Source organism: Bufo gargarizans, chromosome 3 (assembly GCF_014858855.1).
Source record: "Bufo gargarizans isolate SCDJY-AF-19 chromosome 3, ASM1485885v1, whole genome shotgun sequence".
Classification (NCBI taxonomy): Eukaryota; Metazoa; Chordata; class Amphibia; order Anura; family Bufonidae; genus Bufo; species Bufo gargarizans.
In genome coordinates this window covers 52,839,144-52,859,951 of record NC_058082.1, presented here as the reverse complement: position 1 = coordinate 52,859,951, position 20,808 = coordinate 52,839,144, and the positions used below count along the sequence as shown (strand labels likewise).

The following is a 20,808-nucleotide window of genomic DNA, read 5'->3' as shown; positions in this document are numbered from 1 at the left end:
AACTAAACCTAACTACCTCTCACAATGGGAGAAAGATTTGGGCATATCCTTTTCAGACTCAGAAAACAAACAAATCCTTCAAAACTCGCACGGCATATCAAAATGCATAGGAATTCAAGAGAACTCATACAAAATAGTGACCAGGTATCGCACCACTGACATAATACACAAAATGAATCCATCTGTCCCTGTAGAATGTTGAAGATGTCATGGAACACAGGGTTCACTACTCCATATTTGGTGGGATTGCCCACTTATTACTCCATATTGGAGAAAAGTTAATGAAGCCATTAATCAAATCTGCTCTTCTTCTATAACAGTGATGGCGAACCTATGGCACGGGTGCCAGAGGCGGCACTCAGAGCCCTCTCTGTGGGCACCCATGCCCTGGAAAAAGTCTATAGCGTACCAATATGCTTTAGACTTTTCCTGACATTAATCAGCACAGGACGCACTATGAACAGCACAGGCGGCTCACTGAATGTAGGCTATTAAGCTATTATAGCTATATGATAAAGTACATAAAAGATATATTGTATTCAGGGTAAATTGCCGTGTTGGCACTTTGCGATAAATAAGAGGGTATTTGGTTGCAGTTTGGGCACTCGGTCTCTAAATGGTTCACCATCACTGTTCTATAACATTAACCCCTACTCTAGTTTTGCTTAACTTGCCCAAACAAGAATGCCCTATTAAAAAAGCACACCTCCCAACTATTCTCATAATGGCAGCTAAACTATTAATACCCAGACACTGGCTTAGTGAATACACCCCCACTTTGGGCGATTGGGTTGAGAAAGTACAAGATATTTATAGGATGGAGGAACTCAGTAGCTGGTTAACCCTAACTCATGATAGATTTATGGCTCTGTGTAAACTATGGAGGAAGTGGTACTCAATTTATTCCCAATAATCCTCTTACCTCCCTGGTAGACTAGCTGATTACCCGGGTTCTCATCCCATTGGGATTATAAACAGAGAACACAAAATCCCCCCCCCCCCTCCCCTTTTTACTCGCTTTTATTATCTTGCTTAAGTAAAGTCATTCATATATGCACTTTCCATTGGACAACAGTATATGTATATGTATGTTACAAAGTCATGCTTGCCTTATGCTCTGGCTCTCAATCATTGTCTTTTGCAATGTTCAGTATTTCTCTACTTATTGTTAAATGTAATGATTATGTATATGGGTTTATAAAAGCCTATTCAGATATAAAACACAAATAAAGATTTTTAAAAAGCAATCTGCCAAGAAAGTGAAAATTTGATATGTCATCACCATTTTCCTTTAATTTTTGTGGAGCACGTAAAGGGTTAATAAAGTTTATAAAAATCAGTTTTGAATAACTTGAAGGGTGAAATTTCTAAAATTGGGTCATTTATGGGTGGTTTTCACTATGTAAGCCCCACAAAGTGACTCCATAACTGAACTGGTCCTTAAAAAAGTGGGTTTTGGGAATTTTCTTAAAAATTTTAAGAATTGCTTCTAAAATTCTAAGCCTTCTGATGTCTTTAAAAAAGAAAATCACATTTACAAAATGATGCAAACTGCAAACATAAAGTACACATATGGGAAATGTCAAGTAATAACTATTTTGTGAGGTATCACTATCTGACTTAAAAGCAGAGAAATTCTAATTTCCACCATGACGGCCACAATGAGATTGACCCTTGACCTCTGTAGGGGCAGGAACGCACAGAGAGAGTTTAAATTCCCCCCACCCCATCAGTGTTTTTCTGCCCCTACGGGGGTTAACACATGGAAAGAGCCCTCCTGATGGAGGGAAGAAGAAAGTCCACTCCTTTACCGGATCTCCGGCTGTCCTCCCGCAGCAGGGGCTTAGGCTGGGCAGCTGGAGCATCGAGGACCCTCGTTCCGGCTTATGCTGGGGTCTGCGGTCCTTCCTTTTCAACTGACCTTCTTCCTCTGAAGGAAGCAGTCAGCTGCGCCGGATTCACTGAGAGGCACGCGCGCAAGTGTGGCGTTCTCTTGTTACAACAAGTAACCGTGGGGGGAGCAGGTGTGGCTCATGAAGCGCTGAGGCTAAAGGCGATGTTACGGCGCATAAATGAGCCGGCAGCCGAGGTGCAGTCTGATGACGTACGACGCCAGAATTTGAAAAACCTCGTGGGCTCCTCTTAGCACTTGCCTACAGATTTCCCACGATGTCGGAGACACCTACTCCCCGTCAGGAGGTCCCGGACCCCTCTGCAAGCGCCTGTATTGTGAGTCCCCTGCGGGTTTCTTTTAATGCTAGACTCCTCTTTTGTAAACAGGCGTTCTAGCTGTATTAATTGGTGTATGCTTGGTTGTTCCTTGTTTCCAGGGCACAAAGAAACCTAGATCAAAGTCTAGGATACTAAAATGTAATGCCTGCAAATTAAATTAGGACTCTCAAAAAACCATGCTACCGCAGGACAAAGAAGAAGGTCTTATCCAACAAAAGAAAATTGAGATTTCAAAGAGCTCACAAATGTTCCATAAGAGAAGCAATGAGTCTGCCAGGGAATTTAATGGCCTGTTTAATTTCTGTTCCTTGGAGGCAGGCACACTCAAGAAGAACTCAAAGTTGGATCCTGAAAAAATGGAACAGGAGCCAGATGGATTTGGACAGGAAAATCCAGATACCTCAGCGGGTGAAGTCCGATCTCGATTGGTGGAAACTCAGAAGGAACCTTCTCCAGGGAGTAAGCTGGTTAAGACAGACAGAATTTCAATTGATAACAGACGCCAGCACCCTAGGCTGATGGTGCAAAGATTGGAGATCATTTCATTCAAGGCACCTGGCCGGAAAACATAAAGAAAGGTTCTTCCAACTTCAGAGAGTTATACGGAAAGGGGTTTGGCTTTTAAGAGGTCAGCATCTGAAAGTTCTGTCCGACAACGTAACAACAGTAGTTTATCTAAAACACCAAGGGGGAACAAGATCTACCCCTCTAGAAGAAATAGCAAGGAAGATTTTCGCCTGGGCAGAAGAAAATTCCCTATCGTTATCCGCAATCCACTTAAAAGGTTCGGAGAACATAGAGGCAGACTACCTCAGCAGGAGAAGAATTGAGGCAATAGAGTGCTCTCTAAACAGAGGCATCTTCCGGAAGATAGTCTCCAGATGGGGCCGCCCAGAAATAGAATTGCTTCAAAAGAAAATGCCCAAGTAGATCTCTTTTGTTCCCAAGCATTGGGTAGTAGACGCTTTTTCAATAAGCTGGAATTGGAAGCTAGCATACGCGTTCCCTCCAATACCCCTTATCCCCCGGATCATTCAGAAGATCCAAAGAGAGCCTGCCACAATAATCCTGATAACTCCTCTCTGGACCAAGAGAAGCTAGTTCCCCAGTTTAAAACATTTAGCATTGGCGGACCTGTGGGAAATCCCTTTCCAAAGGGATATGCTTGTCCAGGGCCCTCTAATTCATCCAGATATTCAAGTTAGCGGTATGGATCCTGAAAGCGAGACATTGAGAAGAAAGGGCCTTTCTGATAAAGTGATCCTTACACTCAGAGCTTGTAGGAAAAAGGTTACTTCTTCCATTTACCTTTAAAATTTGGAAAAAAGGTTTTCTTCCTGGTTAGGAGATAACCATCCGGATACATCTCCCCCCCCCCCCCCACCCCTATTAGCAAAATTCTAGATTTTTTACAGAATGGTCTAGAACTTGGGCTAAGACCCAGTACTCTTAAGGTGCAAATATCGGCCCTGAGCACCTTCTTTGATACTAGTCTAGCTGAACATAGATGGATAAGAAGATTAATCAAAGCTGCGGTTAGATTAAGACCTACTCTAAGATCCTGAGTTCCCACGTGGGATCTGCACACAGTGCTTGAGGGATTAACCTTCTTTCCTTTATCCAACATATCGTTAAAACATCTATCCATGAAAACGGCCTTCTTAATAGCTATTACTTCTGCTAGGCGCATTGGAGAGTTACAGGCTCTCTCTTGTAGAGAGCCATATCTTCAGATTCTGGAAGACCATATTCGTCTGAGACTAGATCCAGGTTTCTTGTCAAAGGTGGTCTCTTCCTTCCACCGAGACCAGGAGATATTTTTGCCTTCCATTCCCTTTCACTAGGAAGGGGTCATGAAAGACAAAACGAGACTCTTAGCTGTTAGAGAGTCAGTATCTAGAAGCCAGCAGAGAATTTAGGAAGGACGATAACTTACTAGATCCTCCATAGCCAGATGGATCAGATCCACTATTGAATGCTGTTATTCCATCCAAAACAAGTCCTGCCCGGGGGTAGTTAAAGCTCATTCTACTAGAGCAGGGGTGCACAACCTTTTCTGGTTGGGGGCCACATTGTCAACCTGAAACAATTCCAAGGGCTGAAAATAATCTTTAAAGGGGTATTACCAAGTGAAATACTATATTTATGGCATATTAAACATACAGTAAATATTCTAAATGTCTAGTTACACTTCTAGTACTACCATCTAATGGGACAATACATGAAAGATTCATGTGAGCAGCCACAAGATATAGACATACATGTCTGCTACCAGATGGCTGGGGGCCGCATAGAATGGTATTGAGGGCCGCAGGTTGTGCACCCCTGTACTAGAGCCACCGCCTCCTCCTGGGCAGAAAAAGGTGGAGTGCCCCTAGATCAGATCTGTAGTGCCGCAACTTGGTCAAGTGCAAATACACAGTGCATCAGACACTATCGCCTTAGTCTGCCTGATTCTAAGGAAATCCAGTTTGTCCAGAAGGTTCTACAGGCGATTTCCCACCCAGGTTAGTTATTTGATAGTTCTCATTGTGGCCATGACGGATGAGGTGGAAAAACCGTAATTAGTCTTACCGGTAATTCCGTTTCCTTAAATCCACCATGACGGCCTATACTAACCCCCCCCCCCCCTAAAAAAAAATGTGTGTGTGTGTGTATATATATCTATATATCTATATATATATATATATATATATATATATAATAAAAAAATGTATAATAATTTTTTAAGCGGGTAGGGGAAGAACCCTGCTTATTTGGGGTATGAAGTAATATCCAAATTTTTTCTGTTCACCTACCTTGGTAATTTGTTAAACACGGAGGGGTGGGGGTAATTTAAACTCTCTCTGTGTGTTCCTGCCCCTACAGAGGTCAAGGGTCAATCTCATTGAGGTCGTCATGGTGGAGTCAAGGAAACGGAATTACCGGTAAGACTAATTACGTTTTTTTGAAAATTTTCCAAAATTTAGGATGTTATAAATAAAAGTGGTTTATATCGACTCAAATTTACCTCTAACATGAAGTACAATCTCAGAATGGCTTGGATAAGTAAAAGCGTTCCAAAGTTATTACCACATAAAGTGACACGTCAGATTTTCAAAAATCTGCCTGGTCATGAAGATGCAAAAGCGCTCAGTCATTAAGGGTTGTCTGAGTTATTTTTTTATTCTTTCTATGTTTCTAACTAGGTAAATGTAACAGCTTTCTAATTAACTCACTTTATCTCCAGTGACTGGTTTCTCAAATTTCACTGAGGGTCACATGACCTGTGATGTCAGCTTCTCTCCCTGCTCTGATAATGTTTGTGCACAAGCCTGAGAGATCTGTACACAAGACAGTGATGTGCTGGCCACTCCCCCGTGCATTGTCACTGCTGCTTATTGCTCTCTCCCAGGATTCTTAACCCCTTCAGCTGCACAGACTCAGGGCTGAAGTGTTTACTGTGTAGCTGCAGGCAGTGAGGAGATAAATGCTGGGCACAGGAGCTGAAAGAGAAGTTCTGCAGAGCATTGCCGGTAGGGGGAAGATTCTGTGTGTATCAGCAGTGTCATTGTACAGCTGGGACTTGTAGTTCTACACATACAACATGCTGCTGATTCTCCCAGCAGGCAGACATGTCACTCAAGACAGTACTTTTATTCACTCTCTTAGCAGAGATTGCTGTTTTTGCAAGTAAACAAAGGGCCAGAAGAGAACCAGGGAAATGAGGAAATTGATATTTTTTTGCCTAAAACTTGCTTAGCTTAGTTATATATCGCTGACCATCAGATTTGCAGTGCTAAATTTATTTTTTTACATTACTTGGACAACCCCTTTAAAGGCAAATCAGTGATAAGCTTTCAGCTGCATTATTTACTGCTGTGACTGCTGCACATTTACATTCAGTGTGAGCCTTGAATTATTCTTCAGTATTGGGATGTATTTTATCCATTGAAAATAAGCTTAATTTGGGTTTTAGAACTCCAGTATTGATTTATATTGTTGGAAAGGAGGCATCTTATGTTGGTCAACAATTGCTATTGAGATTGCCTGGCTGTCTGTTTTCTTTTTGATGCGATGTCCACGTAACTTTTGGTCTTGTAAAGTTTGTTGGGCTGCCTACACCAGGTAGCATGTCCTGGACAGGGGGGTCGTCTTACATAGATCACCACTCTTCTCTTCTGTTTCCCCTTTCTCTTTTGGTTCATTTTCAGCACCTTTCTCAGAATTCCCTGTTTTAGTTGAGTCTGGAAGAAAGTAGCGTACTGAATGGCGCAGTAATGTACGTTGTCATTATACATCATTTGTAAATTCTGCACAAAGACAATTGAGGGTAAAAAACTAAATAATTCTGGTAGCTCATGGTCATATTTTTCCTTACACACCCTATTCTACTCCTTTACTGGAATCTTGGACATGCCGCCCAATTGCCTAAAATTAAATTTAAAAAATTTATATTCGCGTCTTTCTCCAGAGCTGTTCTCTTCACCACCAGTTCAGTCATTTTCATGATGCTTGTTTACAAACTGCAGTGATGATGTTCTGGTTTCCTAATAGTGACGTGGAGGTGTATGGCATGGCCTCCTCCAGTCTGACTGAGATCACAGGACGGTGAAGGGGGAGGACTGTTTTAACACTTCATATCTTCGAATGGCTAGCAGCCAGGGATATGTTTGAAAGCTAACAATCTAAGCTTTAAAACAAGACCAGAATCTCGCCATTATCTCCACTACTTTGGGAGATAAAGCAGTTAGAAATTGAGTTGGGAGTGAAAGCTGAAACCTGCTTTCAATTCCAGCTGCTATCATTTCTGACCTGATTTTTAACAGCTATATCTCCTGATGTAGAAGAGGTTAAAGCAGGCCCCCACCTACCCTGCTGCCAAAGCTCTGTTCGGGCTGAACTGTTAAGTCCTTTTCTCAAAGCCTGAGCAGAATTGGGGAAAAACTGTTAAGGTGATAATAAATGGTGCATCTTAGGTAGTAAACCTAGTTTGCAATGGGGGCTGAATAGTTTTGATTGCAACTGTATGCCAGACCACAAGGTGAAGAAAATCAATGAACAGTAATGTATTCAAGGGGTTTGTTAAGATTATAATGTTGATGGCCTTTCCACAGCATAGGTCATCAATATCAGATTGACAGGGGTCCGACATCATGCAATTGGCCAATCAGCTGTTCTGCAGAAACTATACCGCTCCATCCATTGTGTAGTGGATGGAGCCGATTACTGCAGCACTGCTACCATTCACTTCAGTGGAAGCATCACTGCAGTAACTGCTCTGCTACACAATGAGGAGGGCTGTGTATTTCCATATAGAAATTGAGAGGCCATCTGTTATACAGTCCTGATCAAAAGTTTAAGACCACTTGAAAAATTGCAAAAAATCATATTTTACATTGTTGGATCTTAACAAGCTTCCAAGTAGAGCTTCAACATGCAACAAGAAGAAATGGGAGTGAGACAAAACATTTTTTGAGCATTTAATTATTTGAAAATAATGATTAAACTGAAACAGGTTGTTTTTCAGCTGATCCAAATTTAAGGACCACATGCCTTTAAAAAGGCCAAATCTGTGCAAAGATGTGGATTAATTGTCATTTTCTGTCAGGTAGTCACACGTTGTGATGGCAAAGGCAAAAAAACTCTCCCTTTTTGAACGTGGTCGGGTAGTTGAACTGCATAAGCAGGGTCTCTCACAGCGCGCCATCGCTGCTGAGGTGGGACGCAGTAAGACAGTCATTTGGAATTTCTTAAATGATCCTGAGGGTTATGGAACAAAAAGGTCAAGTGGAAGACCCAAAAAAATGTCATCAGCACTGAGCTGGAGGATCCAATTGGCTGTCCATCAAGACACTGGAAGATCCTGGACCCAAATTAAGGCCATTACTGGTGCTGACTGCAGCCCCATAACCATCAGATTGCATCTGAGACTGAAGGACTTCAAAAACAAAAAACATCTTCAAAGACCTCGTCTCCTTGAACGCCACAGAACTTCTCGTTTGGACTTTGCAAGAGAGCACCAAACATGGGACATTCAAAGGTGGAAGAAAGCTTTATTCTCTGATGAGATTTTTTTTTACCTTGATGGTCCTGATGGTTTCCAACTTCACTGGCATGACAAGCAGATCCCACCTGAGAAGTTTTCTACGCGCCACAGTGGAGGGGGCACCATAATGGTCTGGGGTGCAGGACAAGGGACTTCTTCCAGGAGAATAACATCACTTTTTTGGCCCATCCTGCGTGTTCCCCTGATTTAAATCCAATTGAGAACCTTTGGGGATGGAAGGGAAGTTTACAAAAATGGACAACAGTTCCAGCCAGTAGATGGCCTTTGTGCAGTCGTCTTCACCACTTGGAGAAATGTTCCCACTCACCTCATGGAAACGCTTGCATCAAGCATGCCGAAACGAATTTTGGAAGTGATAAACAATAACTGCGGAGTTACTCATTACTGAGTTCATGTTTGGAAGTTGGATTTCTGTTTTGGGGGGGGTTTAGTTTTTTTTGGGAGGTGTGGTCCTAAACTTTTGATCAGCTGAAAAACTGTCTGTTTTAGTTTATTCGTTGTTTTCATTCAATTGAATGCTCAAAAAATGTTTTGTCTCACTCCCATTTCTTCTTGTTGCATTTTGAAGCTCTACTTGGAACCTTGTTAAGATCCAGCCATGCTAAATACGATTTTTTGCCATTTTTCAAGTGGTCTTAAACTTTTGATCAGGACTGTATAATATAACAAAGGATGTTGTGCCAAAATATCCACCTACCTACAGTGCAGTTAGGATTTTGCTCCAGGTCTTGATTCTTTTGCCTTCCCATAATTTCTTCTTCTGATAACTGCAAATTCCTTAACAAGAAATATGTCATCATTTTACCTTTACCTTTTACCTCAATGGCTCCTCTTTCCTCTATTTCAAAGTCTTGATGTTTCAGTGCACTGAAAAAACATGAACTCATGTCAAGCAGAAATAATTGTATAAACCCTATTAATCTACAGTAATCGCAGAACCCTTGAAAATGTGGATGTTATGTCAGTTATTTGAACAGGTTGTCCGATTTCATGATATTGATGACCTATGCTCAGGATAGGTCATCAATATCAGATCGTGGGTCCGAGTCCTGGTACTCTTGCCTATCAGCTGTGAAACTCGTGGGATGCACGTAAACATTGATGAACATGCAGCACTCGCATAAGCGCTGCAGCCCCTTTAAACATCTCATCAGTGGGGATGCCTGGAGTCAAACCTCCATTGATATTGATGACCCCTTTAAGAAATGTTTTGAGTCTGATAAACTGAAATGAACTGAGCATATAGTAATGTACAGTAATTAGATGGTTTGAACACATGCCCAACCCTCTGAAGTGCCAGGACATAAGCCACAACCAGAAGTGACTTGCAATAGCTAGTCTTGATGATCAGCTGAAAGCTTATGTGTTTGGCTGGCATTCCTGCTACCTACTGTAACATAAAAGGGCTGAGAGGATGAAAGTTTCCCATTTTAATGAAGATAGTACCATGGTATGCACTTATAGGCTAGAGATCCCTTTAGATTGTTGGAAGACTGGATCGGGCTTCTCCACTAGAGGATCTTTAAGTGGGCCCAGGGACTGACGCAATAATTGGTCACAGCAGAATACATTAGAAGCTAACTCTGGAGCCAGGAGAGTCTATTTATTTTGGGTGGATCTACAAATGAGCTATTAGATCTTAAAGGAGTTATCCAATTTCAAGAACCCCCCCATATGAGCTGGGCCCCTCACTGGTAATGTACTTACCCCGTTCCCGGCGCCGCTCCTGGTCCCTGCATTGCCGCTTGCTGCTTCTACTCCCTGCACACTGATGAAAAAAATCCGGTTTCGGAGGGGGGAGAGGGATTTTGCAGACAATGGCAGGCGGGGAGAAGCAGCAGCGGGGACCAGGAGGGGAGTGGGGTAAGTATATTACCGGTGAGGGCCCCGACACATGTGGTGGCGGGGGGGTTCTTGATATTTGATAACCCCTTTAATTATGTGTATTGTGTGTACAATAGTAACAACAAAGATTACAGTGCAATTAAAAGTAGAAGTTAGCATGTTCTGCATAGATGAAGGGATGCAATTTTCTCACTGGCCACTAGGCCTAAAATATGTTAAAGCGTTGTGCAACTTTAAACTTTTTTTTTTTAATAGACCTCACAGAAAGGCCAGACCCGCAGTGTTGATCATAATTACCTGGTCCCTGACTCTGGGTTCCGGCTCCATCGCTCCACAGACACCTTCACAAGACCCGAGTCTCTCGGAATCTGTCACCCATGCAATATGTCGCTGGATTATGTGCTGCATGGATGACAGGTCACTGCTGCAGAGGTCACGAGACCTCAATGAACAGAATGTTGATTTCAAGAGACCCAGGACCTGAGTAGGCGGCTTTGGAGTGATGGAGCCGGAACCTAGTGGTGAGGACCAGGTAAGCGTGATCACCACTGCAGGTCCGCCCATTTCATGAGGTCAGTTAAATGGGTTGTGCAACATTAAACTTTTTTTTAAGACTTCCTGTTTTTTGAGAGCATCTACATGGTCCGTAGACTCAATACTGAATGGACAGGAGGGGACCCCATTGACATATATGGGTGAGTTCTCTCTAGGCATGCTTTGTGACCTGTGCATAGTTCAGGAGGGAGTTGAAAACCTGTGATATCACCTATTGTGAATGGTGATCCAGTCTTATCTATATAGAGGTGTTACATGTCATTGTAATCGTGCCTGTGGTAATAATGATAATGGCTACTGAAAAGTTAGGCTACTTTCACACTAGCGTTTTTTGGCAGTTCCGTCATAGATCTGCAAAAACACTTCCGTTACAGTAATACAACCGCATGCATCCGTCATGAACAGATCTGGTTGTATTATGTCTTATATAGCCAAGACGGATCCGTCATGAACTCCATTGTAAGTCAATACGGGGACAGATCCGTTTTCTATTGTGTCAGAAAAAACGGATCCGTCCCCATTGACTTACATTGTGTGTCAGGACAGATCCGTCTTGCTCCGCACCACATGGCGGACAGAAAAACGCTGCAGGCAGCGTTTTGGTGTCCGTCTCCAGAGTGGAATGGTGACTGAACAAAGGCAAACTGATGCATTCTGAGCGGATCCTTTTCCATTCAGAATGCATTAGGGCAAAACTGATCCGTTTTGGACCGCTTGTGTGAGCCCATGACGGATCTCAGAAACGGAAAGCCAAAACGCTATTGTGAAAGAAGCCTTAACTGTACAGAACAGGAAATCATTACCTATTATTAGACCTAGCATCCAGTGTGAACATTGCAGGATTATGAACATTATAAATACATTTTAAAAATATAGATCGTGACATGGGAAAAAAATAAAATTTAAGCAAAAATTATAAAAGAATATGTTTAACCACTTCAGCCCCGCTAGGTGAAACCCCCTTCATGACCAGAGCACTTTTTACACTTCGGCACTACACTACTTTCACCGTTTATCGCTCGGTCATGCAACTTACCATACAAATGAATTTTACCTCCTTTTCTTCTCACTAATAGAGCTTTCATTTGGTGGTATTTCATTGCTGCTGGCATTTTTACTTTTTTTGTTATTAATCAAAATGTAACGATTTTTTTGCAAAAAAATGACATTTTTCACTTTCAGCTGTAAAATTTTGCAAAAAAAACGACATCCATATATAAATTTTTCGCCAAATTTATTGTTCTACATGTCTTTGATAAAAAAAAAATGTTTGGGCAAAAAAAAAATGGTTTGGGTAAAAGTTATAGCATTTACAAACTATGGTACAAAAATGTGAATTTCCGCTTTTTGAAACAGCTCTGACTTTCTGAGCACCTGTCATGATTCCTGAGGTTCTACAATGCCCAAACAGTAGAAAACCCCCACAAATGACCCCATTTCGGAAAGTAGACACCCTAAGGTATTCGCTGATGGGCATAGTGAGTTCATAGAACTTTTTATTTTTTGTCACAAGTTAGCGGAAAATGATGATGATTTTATTTTTTTAATTTCTTCTTACAAAGTCTCATATTCCACTAACTTGCGACAAAAAATAAAAAATTCTAGGAACTCGCCATGCCCCTCACGGAATACCTTGGGGTGTCTTCTTTCCAAAATGGGGTCACTTGTCGGGTAGTTATACTGCCCTGGCAATTTAGGGGCCCAAATGTGTGAGAAGAACTTTGCAATCAAAATGTGTAAAAAATGACCGGTGAAATCCAAAAGGTGCACTTTGGAATATGTGCCCCTTTGCCCACCTTGGCAGCAAAAAAGTGTCACACATCTGGTATCGCCATACTCAGGAGAAGTTGGGGAATGTGTTTTGGGGTGTCATTTTACATATACCCATGCTGGGTGAGAAAAATATCTTGGTCAAATGCCAACTTTGTATAAAAAAATGGGAAAAGTTGTCTTTTGCCAAGATATTTCTCTCATCCAGCATGGGTATATGTAAAATGACACCCCAAAACACATTCCCCAACTTCTCCTGAGTACGGCGATACCAGATGTGTCACACTTTTTTGCTGCCAAGGTGGGCAAAGGGGCACATATTCCAAAGTGCACCTTTCAGATTTTGCAGGCCATTTTTTACACATTTTGATTGCAAGGTACTTCTCACACATTTGGGCCCCTAAATTGCCAGGGCAGTATAACTACGCCACAAGTGACCCCATTTTGGAAAGAAGACACCCCAAGGTATTCCGTGAGGGGCATGGCGAGTTCCTAGAATTTTTTATTTTTTGTCACAAGTTAGCGGAAAATGATGATTTTTTTTTTTTTCTCTTTTTTCCTTACAAAGTCTCATATTCCACTAACTTGCGACAAAAAATAAAAAATTCTAGGAACTCGCCATGCCCCTCACGGAATACCTTGGGGTGTCTTCTTTCCAAAATGGGGTCACTTGTGGCGTAGTTATACTGCCCTGGCAATTTAGGGGCCCATATGTGTGAGAAGTACTTTGCAATCAAAATCTGTAAAAAATGACCGGTGAAATCCGAAAGGTGCACTTTGGAATATGTGCCCCTTTGCCCACCTTGGCATAAAAAAAGTGTCACACATCTGGTATCGCCGTACTCAGGAGAAGTTGGGGAATGTGTTTTGGGGTGTCATTTTACATATACCCATGCTGGGTGAGAGAAATATCTTGGCAAAAGACAACTTTTCCCATTTTTTTATACAAAGTTGGCATTTGACCAAGATATTTTTCTCACCCAGCATGGGTATATGTAAAATGACACCCCGAAACACATTCCCCAACTTCTCCTGAGTACGGCGATACCAGATGTGTGACACTTTTTTGCAGCCTAGATGCGCAAAGGGGCCCAAATTCCTTTTAGGAGGGCATTTTTAGACATTTGGATCCCAGACTTCTTCTCACGCTTTAGGGCCCCTAAAAAGCCAGGGCAGTATAAATACCCCACATGTGACCCCACTTTGGAAAGAAGACACCCCAAGGTATCCAATGAGGGGCCTGGCAAGTTCATAGAATTTTTTTTTTTTTTGCATAAGTTAGCGGAAATTGATTTTTTTTTTTTTTCTCACAAAGTCTCACTTTCCGCTAACTTAGGACAAAAATTTAAATCTTTCATGGACTCAATATCCCCTCAGCAAATACCTTGGGGTGTCTTCTTTCCAAAATGGGGTCAGTTGTGGGGTGTTTGTACTGCCCTGGCATTTGAGGGTCTCCGCAATCATTACATGTATGGCCAGCATTAGGAGTTTCTGCTATTCTCCTTATATTGAGCATACAGGTAATGAGATTTTTTTTTCCGTTCAGCCTCTGGGCTGAAAGAAAAAAATGAACGGCACAGATTTCTTCATTCGCATCGATCAATGTGGATGAAAAAATCTCTGCCAAAAAAAAAAGGGGAAAGGCGTCTGCCAGGACATAGGAGCTCCGCCCTACATCCATACCCACTTAGCTCGTATGCCCTGGCAAACCAGATTTCTCCATTCACATCAATCGATGTGGATGAATAAATCATTGCCGGGATTTTTTTATTTATATATATATATATACAAAGTGCTTGCCAAAGCATAGGAACGCCGCCTCCTCCTCAGCTCGTATGCCTCGGCAAACGTATCTGTCACTGCAGAGGAGAAAATCCCGTCTTGCAGCGCCGCATACACCGACTTGCGTGTAATCTGACAGCAGCGCAATGCTTCTGTCAGAATGCACATCGGTGCTGCAGCTGGTCGATCGGTTGGTCCACCTAGAAGGTAAAAAAAAAAAAAGAAAAAACCAGGCCACAACGCAATAATTTTATTAACTTTGGAACAGAACATGTAACTTTAACTTTTGGAACTAAACATTAACCTGTTTGCTTACCTGTTTTTTTTTTTGTTTTTTTACCTTTATAGAACAAACCTCTCCTTCCCCATGGGACAATGTGCAAAGCGCGAATCGCCCAAAGATGTGGCGAAGTGCGTTATGCACTTTGTCCCATGTGAAAGGAGACGTTTGCAGCAGCAGTGAGTGAATGGGCCCTAATAGCCCTGTGTGCCTATCCTGGTGAGATGATCCCTATGCTAATAGTGTACCTGTGAGTGGTACTTCCGGAAACACTCTCCAAAGCATAGGGCAGGGTGGTCCGGACAGTCAGGACAGAAATAGCGGGTGTCACGCCTTATTCCACTCCTGCTACAGACACGACATCTTTTTCGGGGTGACGGTTGGGTTGAGGTACCAGGAACGACATTGGGGAAATGTCGCTCGTGTAGACGGCTAACTACACTGGTGGTTGGGGCCACGGAACCTCCTGGATACAGGAGGTTCTCGATGATCTCTTCCTGAAATTTGAGGAAGGATCCAGTTCTCCCAGCCTTACTGTAGAGAACAAAACTATTGTACAGAGCCAATTGAATTAAATATACAGACACCTTCTTATACCAGCGTCTGGTGCGTCGGGAAACTAAATACGGAGACAACATCTGGTCATTGAAGTCGACCCCTCCCATGTGGAGGTTATAGTCGTGGACTGAGAGGGGCTTTTCAATGACACGGGTTGCTCGCTCAATTTGTATTGTCGTGTCTGCGTGAATATAGGAGAGCATGTAAACGTCACGCTTGTCTCTCCATTTCACCGCGAGCAGTTCTTCGTTACACAGTGCGGCCCTCTGCCCCCTTGCAAGACGGGTGGTAACGAGCCATTGGGGGAAGCCCGCGCGACTAGTTCGCGCGGTACCACAGGCGCCAATCCGTTCTAGAAACAAATGCCTAAAGAGGGCCACACTTGTGTAAAAATTGTCCACATAAAGATGGTACCCCTTGCCGAATAAGGGTGACACCAAGTCCCAAACTGTCTTCCCACTGCTCTCCAGGTAGTCAGGGCAACCGACCAGCTCCAGGGTCTGATCTTTTCCCTCATAGACCCGAAATTTGTGGGTATAGCCTGTGGCCCTTTCACAGAGCTTATACAATTTGACCCCATACCGGGCGCGCTTGCTTGGGATGTATTGTTTGAAGCCAAGGCGCCCGGTAAAATGTATCAGGGACTCGTCTATGCAGATGTTTTGCTCTGGGGTATAAATATCTGCAAATTTCTGGTTGAAATGGTCTATGAGGGGCCGAATTTTGTGGAGCCGGTCAAAAGCAGGGTGGCCCCTGGGACGGGAGGCGGTGTTGTCGCTAAAGTGCAGGAACCGCAGGATGGCCTCAAAACGTGACCTGGACATGGCAGCAGAGAACATGGGCATGTGATGAATCGGGTTCGTGGACCAATATGACCGCAATTCATGCTTTTTTGTCAGGCCCATGTTGAGGAGGAGGCCCAGAAAAGTTTTAAGTTCGGAAACTTGGACTGGTTTCCACCGGAAAGGCTGGGCATAAAAGCTTCCCGGGTTAGCGGTGATAAATTGTGTGGCATACCTGTTTGTTTCGGCCACAACTATGTCTAAAAGCTCCGCAGTCAAGAACAGCTCAAAAAATCCCAGGGCCGAACCGATCTGAGCCGTCTCAACCCGAACTCCAGACTGGGCAGTGAAAGGGAAAACTACAGGTGCGGCTGAAGTTGGGGACTGCCAATCAGGGTTTGCCAGCACCTCTGGGATTCTAGGGGCTCTACGGGCACGTCTTTGCGGTGGCTGCGACGGGGTCACTACTGCACGTGCCACCGTACCAGCTTCAACTGCCCTTCTGGTGCTCGCTACTTCAGGTTGTACGGCAGTGCTGGTACTAGGTCCAGGGAGGGCTGGGCTGCTGGTGTATGCCTCACCACGTAATCCGACAGCACCAGCCCCACTCTGCTGCTCTTGAAGCGGATCCTGCGCAACCTGCGGTCTAGCGACACGGGGCCGGGTACGCCTGGTGGTATCAGGGACCTCAGCCTCCTCGTCCGAACTTTGGGTCAGAGAGCCACTGCTTTCTACAGGTTCGTATTCTGACCCGCTGGATTCATCAGATGAGGGTTCCCACTCCTCATCCGACTGGGTCAGAAGCCTGTAGGCCTCTTCAGAGGAATACCCCCTGTTAGACATGTGGGCAACTAAATTTAGGGGTATTCCCTGAGACTACCCAAGAAAAAAAAAGCAAGCCTGTCTTACAAAGGGGAGGCTAGCGAAGTACCGGAGGCCGCTGCGGTTGATAAAAAATATCAAAACTGATTTTTTTATCGCCGCAGTGCGTGTAAAGTGAATGTGCAGTGATCAAAAAAAAATTTTTTTTTGTCACTGCGGTGGGGCGGGTGTGGGTGAACGCACGTGTGGGCGACCGATCAGGCCTGATTGGGCAAACACTGCGTTTTGGGTGGAGGGCGAACTAAAGTGACACTAGTACTATTATAGATCTGACCGTGATCAGTTTTGATCACTTCCAGATACTATAAAAGTACAAATGCTGATTAGCGATACGCTAATCAGCGAATAACGGACTGCGGTGCGGTGGGCTGGGCGCTAACTGATCGCTAACTACCTAACCAAGGGACCTAAACTATACTGAAACCTAACGGTCAATACCAGTGAAAAAAAAAAGTGACAGTTTGCACTGATCACTTTTTTCTTTTCACTTGTGATTGACAGGGGTGATCAAAGGGGTGATCAAAGGGTTAATTGGGGTTCAGGGGGGTGATCAGGGGCTATAGTGTAGTGTTTGGTGTACTCACTGTGAAGCCTGCTCCTCTGCTGGATCCAACCGACGAAAAGAACCAGCAGAGGAGCAGGCAGCCATATAACAGATCATATTTACTAAATATGATCTGCTATATGGCTCTGTGATTGGCTTTTTTAAAAATCAGCAACCTGCCAGCCACGATCATTGGCTGGCAGGTTGCTGACGAAATGGTCCTGAACGAAATGCCGGCGCGAACTGCGCACGCGCGGGCGCATACTCGCGTCATCTCGCGTCTCGCGAGATGACGCGTATATGCGTGACTGTGCGCAGCGCTGCCACCTCCGGAACGCACATGTGCGTTAGGCGGTCCGGAGGTGGTTAACATAAAAACATGATTTAAACAATAGGTCATTTTCTGATTACACATTCCCTTTAAGCAAGGACTTTAAAGGGATTCTCTACTTTTCTAATGAAATTTATTTTATCTACCCAGCGTACACCAATCACTGCTTTTTTTTGTCTCATATACCAGTTTTTCATGTCGGGGTTTTCCTCCCTTTTTTCTCATTGCATCCTGGCAAGATGTTTACATGCAGAACTTCCTGTTTTCATTAGTTTCCTGCTGTTTTTCTAATCAAACCCAGCATGCTGTAATGTTTCTCAGGGGGTTGTTTTGCCATGCTGTTCTCTCTTCAGTAGTCATGTTCCTATACCTTCCTTCTCCATGTTAGCTAGGAGGAGCTAGCCCTGTGAAACATTCCAAAGGAAAGCACACTGGGATTGCTTAGAGATCTTAACAGGAAGTTGAATTTAAACATCCTGAGTGCCAGGATGCAGTGAAGCTGAAAAAAAAAAGTGGAAGAAAAGCCCTGACATTAACAAGCCAGTATATTGGAGAAAAATGCAGTGTTTGAGTTTTCTGGGCGAATAAAAAATATTCATTCTGAAACTGGGAAACCCCTTTAAAGTCTTTTGCTGCAGGAAAGCTAGTTGTAAATGTGAAATTAATGTCAACAGAAAATAATAATTTTGACTAAGGTTACTTTCACACTAGTGTTACTATTTTCCGGTATTGAGATCCGTCATAGGGTCTCAATACTGGAAAAAAACCCGCTTCTGTTTTGTCCCCATTCATTGTCAATAGAGACAAAATGTAACTGAACAGAACGGAGCGCTCCAAAATGCATTCCCTTACGTTCTCATACCGGACAGAAAACCGCAGCATGCTGCGGTTTGCATTCCGTCCTAGGATGCGGTGCAAAACGGATCCGTCATGACCCACAATGCAAGTCAATGGGGACGGATCAGTTTTCTCTGACACAATCTGTCACAATATAAAACTGATCAGTCCCCCTTTGACTTTCAATGAAGTTCATGACGGATCCGTCTTGGCTATGTTAAAGGTAATACAATCGGATTCGTTCATAACGGATGCAGACGGTTGTATTATCAGTAACGGAAGCGTTTTTGCTGAACCCTGCCGGATACAGCAAAAACGCTAGTGTGAAAGTAGCCTAACTTATCTGCCATACATTTTTCATATGAGACTAATTATTGACCAACAATCTGAAATTTAATCTACCATTTTAGATAATTTAGCCAATAATTGAAAATTTTTGCCACAGAAAGCACATATTTATTGAAATTAGGCTACTTTCACACTTGTGGCAGAGTGATCCAGCAAGCACGTGTGCCAACTTGATGGCATTTGTAAGACTGATCAGGATCCTGATCAGTCAGAAAAATGCATTGAAATGCCGGATCCGTCTTTCCGGTGTCATCCGGAAAAACGGATCTGGCATTTATTTATTTCACCAGTTTTTCGGTCTGCGGAAGGACGTTTCCGGCATTCCAGTATTTTGAATGCATTCCTATGGGAAAAAAATGCCAGATCCAGCATTCAGGCATGTCTTCAGTTTATTTGGCCAGAGATAAAACCGCAGCATGCTTCGGTTTTATCTTTTTCCTGATCAGTCAAAAAGACTGAACTAAAGACATCGTGATGCATCCTGAACGGATTTCCCTCCATTCAGAATGCAAGGGGATAAAGCTGATCATTTGTTTTCCGGTATAGAGCCCCTGTGACGGAACTCTATGCCAGAAAAGAAAAATGCAAGTGTGAAAGTAGCCTTAAGTTATTTCTCATTGCTTGATCACTTCATTATTCTTACTTGAAGCTTGTTGGACTCAGGTGAATTTTATCTGGAACCCCATGACTTTCCATCCTGGAAGCTGTATTGACAGTGTCTCCAAACAAGCAGTATCTTGGCATCTTCTCCCCAACAACTCCAGCTAACACCGGTCCAGTGTGAATCCCAACTCTGATCTAAAATAATGGATATTTAAAAGGGACACTAACTTTCACACAACTTTGCATAAATCAATAGTACAGGTGAATATGAGAAACTTTGTAATATATGTTGACTATGGGGGTTGAGCTGGAGTTACCTGTACAGGGTCATTTGGCCGCTTGCAATTACCTGAATAGAGTCTCCAGATGTAGGGTTGATTACTTCTTTTGCTGCCATTCTCATGCCCAAAGCAAAGTTAGCCACTCTTTGTGCATGGGTTTCCATAGGAACTGGTACTCCTCCAACTACCATGTAAGCATCACCAATGGTCTCTACCTAGGAGAAGGAAATAATAATTCAAGACTTTCTGTATATGAGACAGGCCTCATCCCTATACCGCTGTGCACAGAGGGCTTATTAGTGCATAGCCATGCAACCACTGTGTGCTGACCTACAGGCTCAGTTGGGTCCTGTATGTTCAAAGCTTTCTCCCCCAGCAGCAATGCTTTTTGGGGTGAATGCCTCTGTACCTCTGGCATGCAATGCAGTATGACATGAGGTTTCACAGTCTGCCACAAAAAAAAGATGCACTGTATAACTGAGCGAACAAATCAATTAGAAAATTAGATTGGGGTTGGAATCTATTATACCCGAATCAGAGGTGCTCCAATTGGCCTAAAGATTTGTGTATGACAATCTGAGGTCTCCTAAGACTCATATTTTTCTCTCATCTCCTTTTATTTTTTCAAAAGTTTTGGAAAAAAACATGCAGGTTCAATAGGACGTTTTCTGGCTGTGACCAAAATATAAACTGCTGTTGACACGCTAAAATATGCTTTCCACATTTGTATAAAGTGTAGAACAGTTACAACTATTTTTTGGGGGGAAAAAACACAGGCTTAATAGCACATGCCCTGGGTGTGACCAAAATATAGAGTATATTGTTGTTAATGCACTAAATTATGCTTAGTTCTTTCAGTTCAGTTCTTTGTACATTTATAAGCTAGAAAAATGTAAACAGGTTTTTGGTGAAAAAAAACCCACTATAGAACTTCCCCTGGGCGTAACCAAAATTGACAGTAATCTGATGCATTAAACTGTAGAAGCTACGCAACAGGTTTTTGGACAAAAAGTGGCTCCTGTACTTAAAAAATAAAAATGAAAAATAAATAAAAAGATCTCTTCTATAGTGCAACACATATAGTTAAGGCTGCGTGCAGCCTGTAATTGTGGGTGGAGCGACTTGCCCT

The 20,808-nt window shown here is 43.0% G+C and overlaps 1 protein-coding gene across 1 annotated transcript in view; it reads right to left on the bottom strand.

Annotated features, from left to right (window-relative positions):
* Positions 1-2,830: 2,830 nt before the first annotated feature.
* Positions 2,831-20,808, bottom strand: part of LOC122931363 (guanylate cyclase soluble subunit beta-2-like) — a 51,501-nt gene continuing 33,523 nt past the window's right edge. The window contains 5 exon segments of the mRNA XM_044285429.1: positions 2,831-2,907; positions 6,372-6,476; positions 8,979-9,148; positions 19,439-19,593; positions 19,748-19,894. Coding sequence (XP_044141364.1) covers positions 2,831-2,907; positions 6,372-6,476; positions 8,979-9,148; positions 19,439-19,593; positions 19,748-19,894 — 654 coding nt within the window.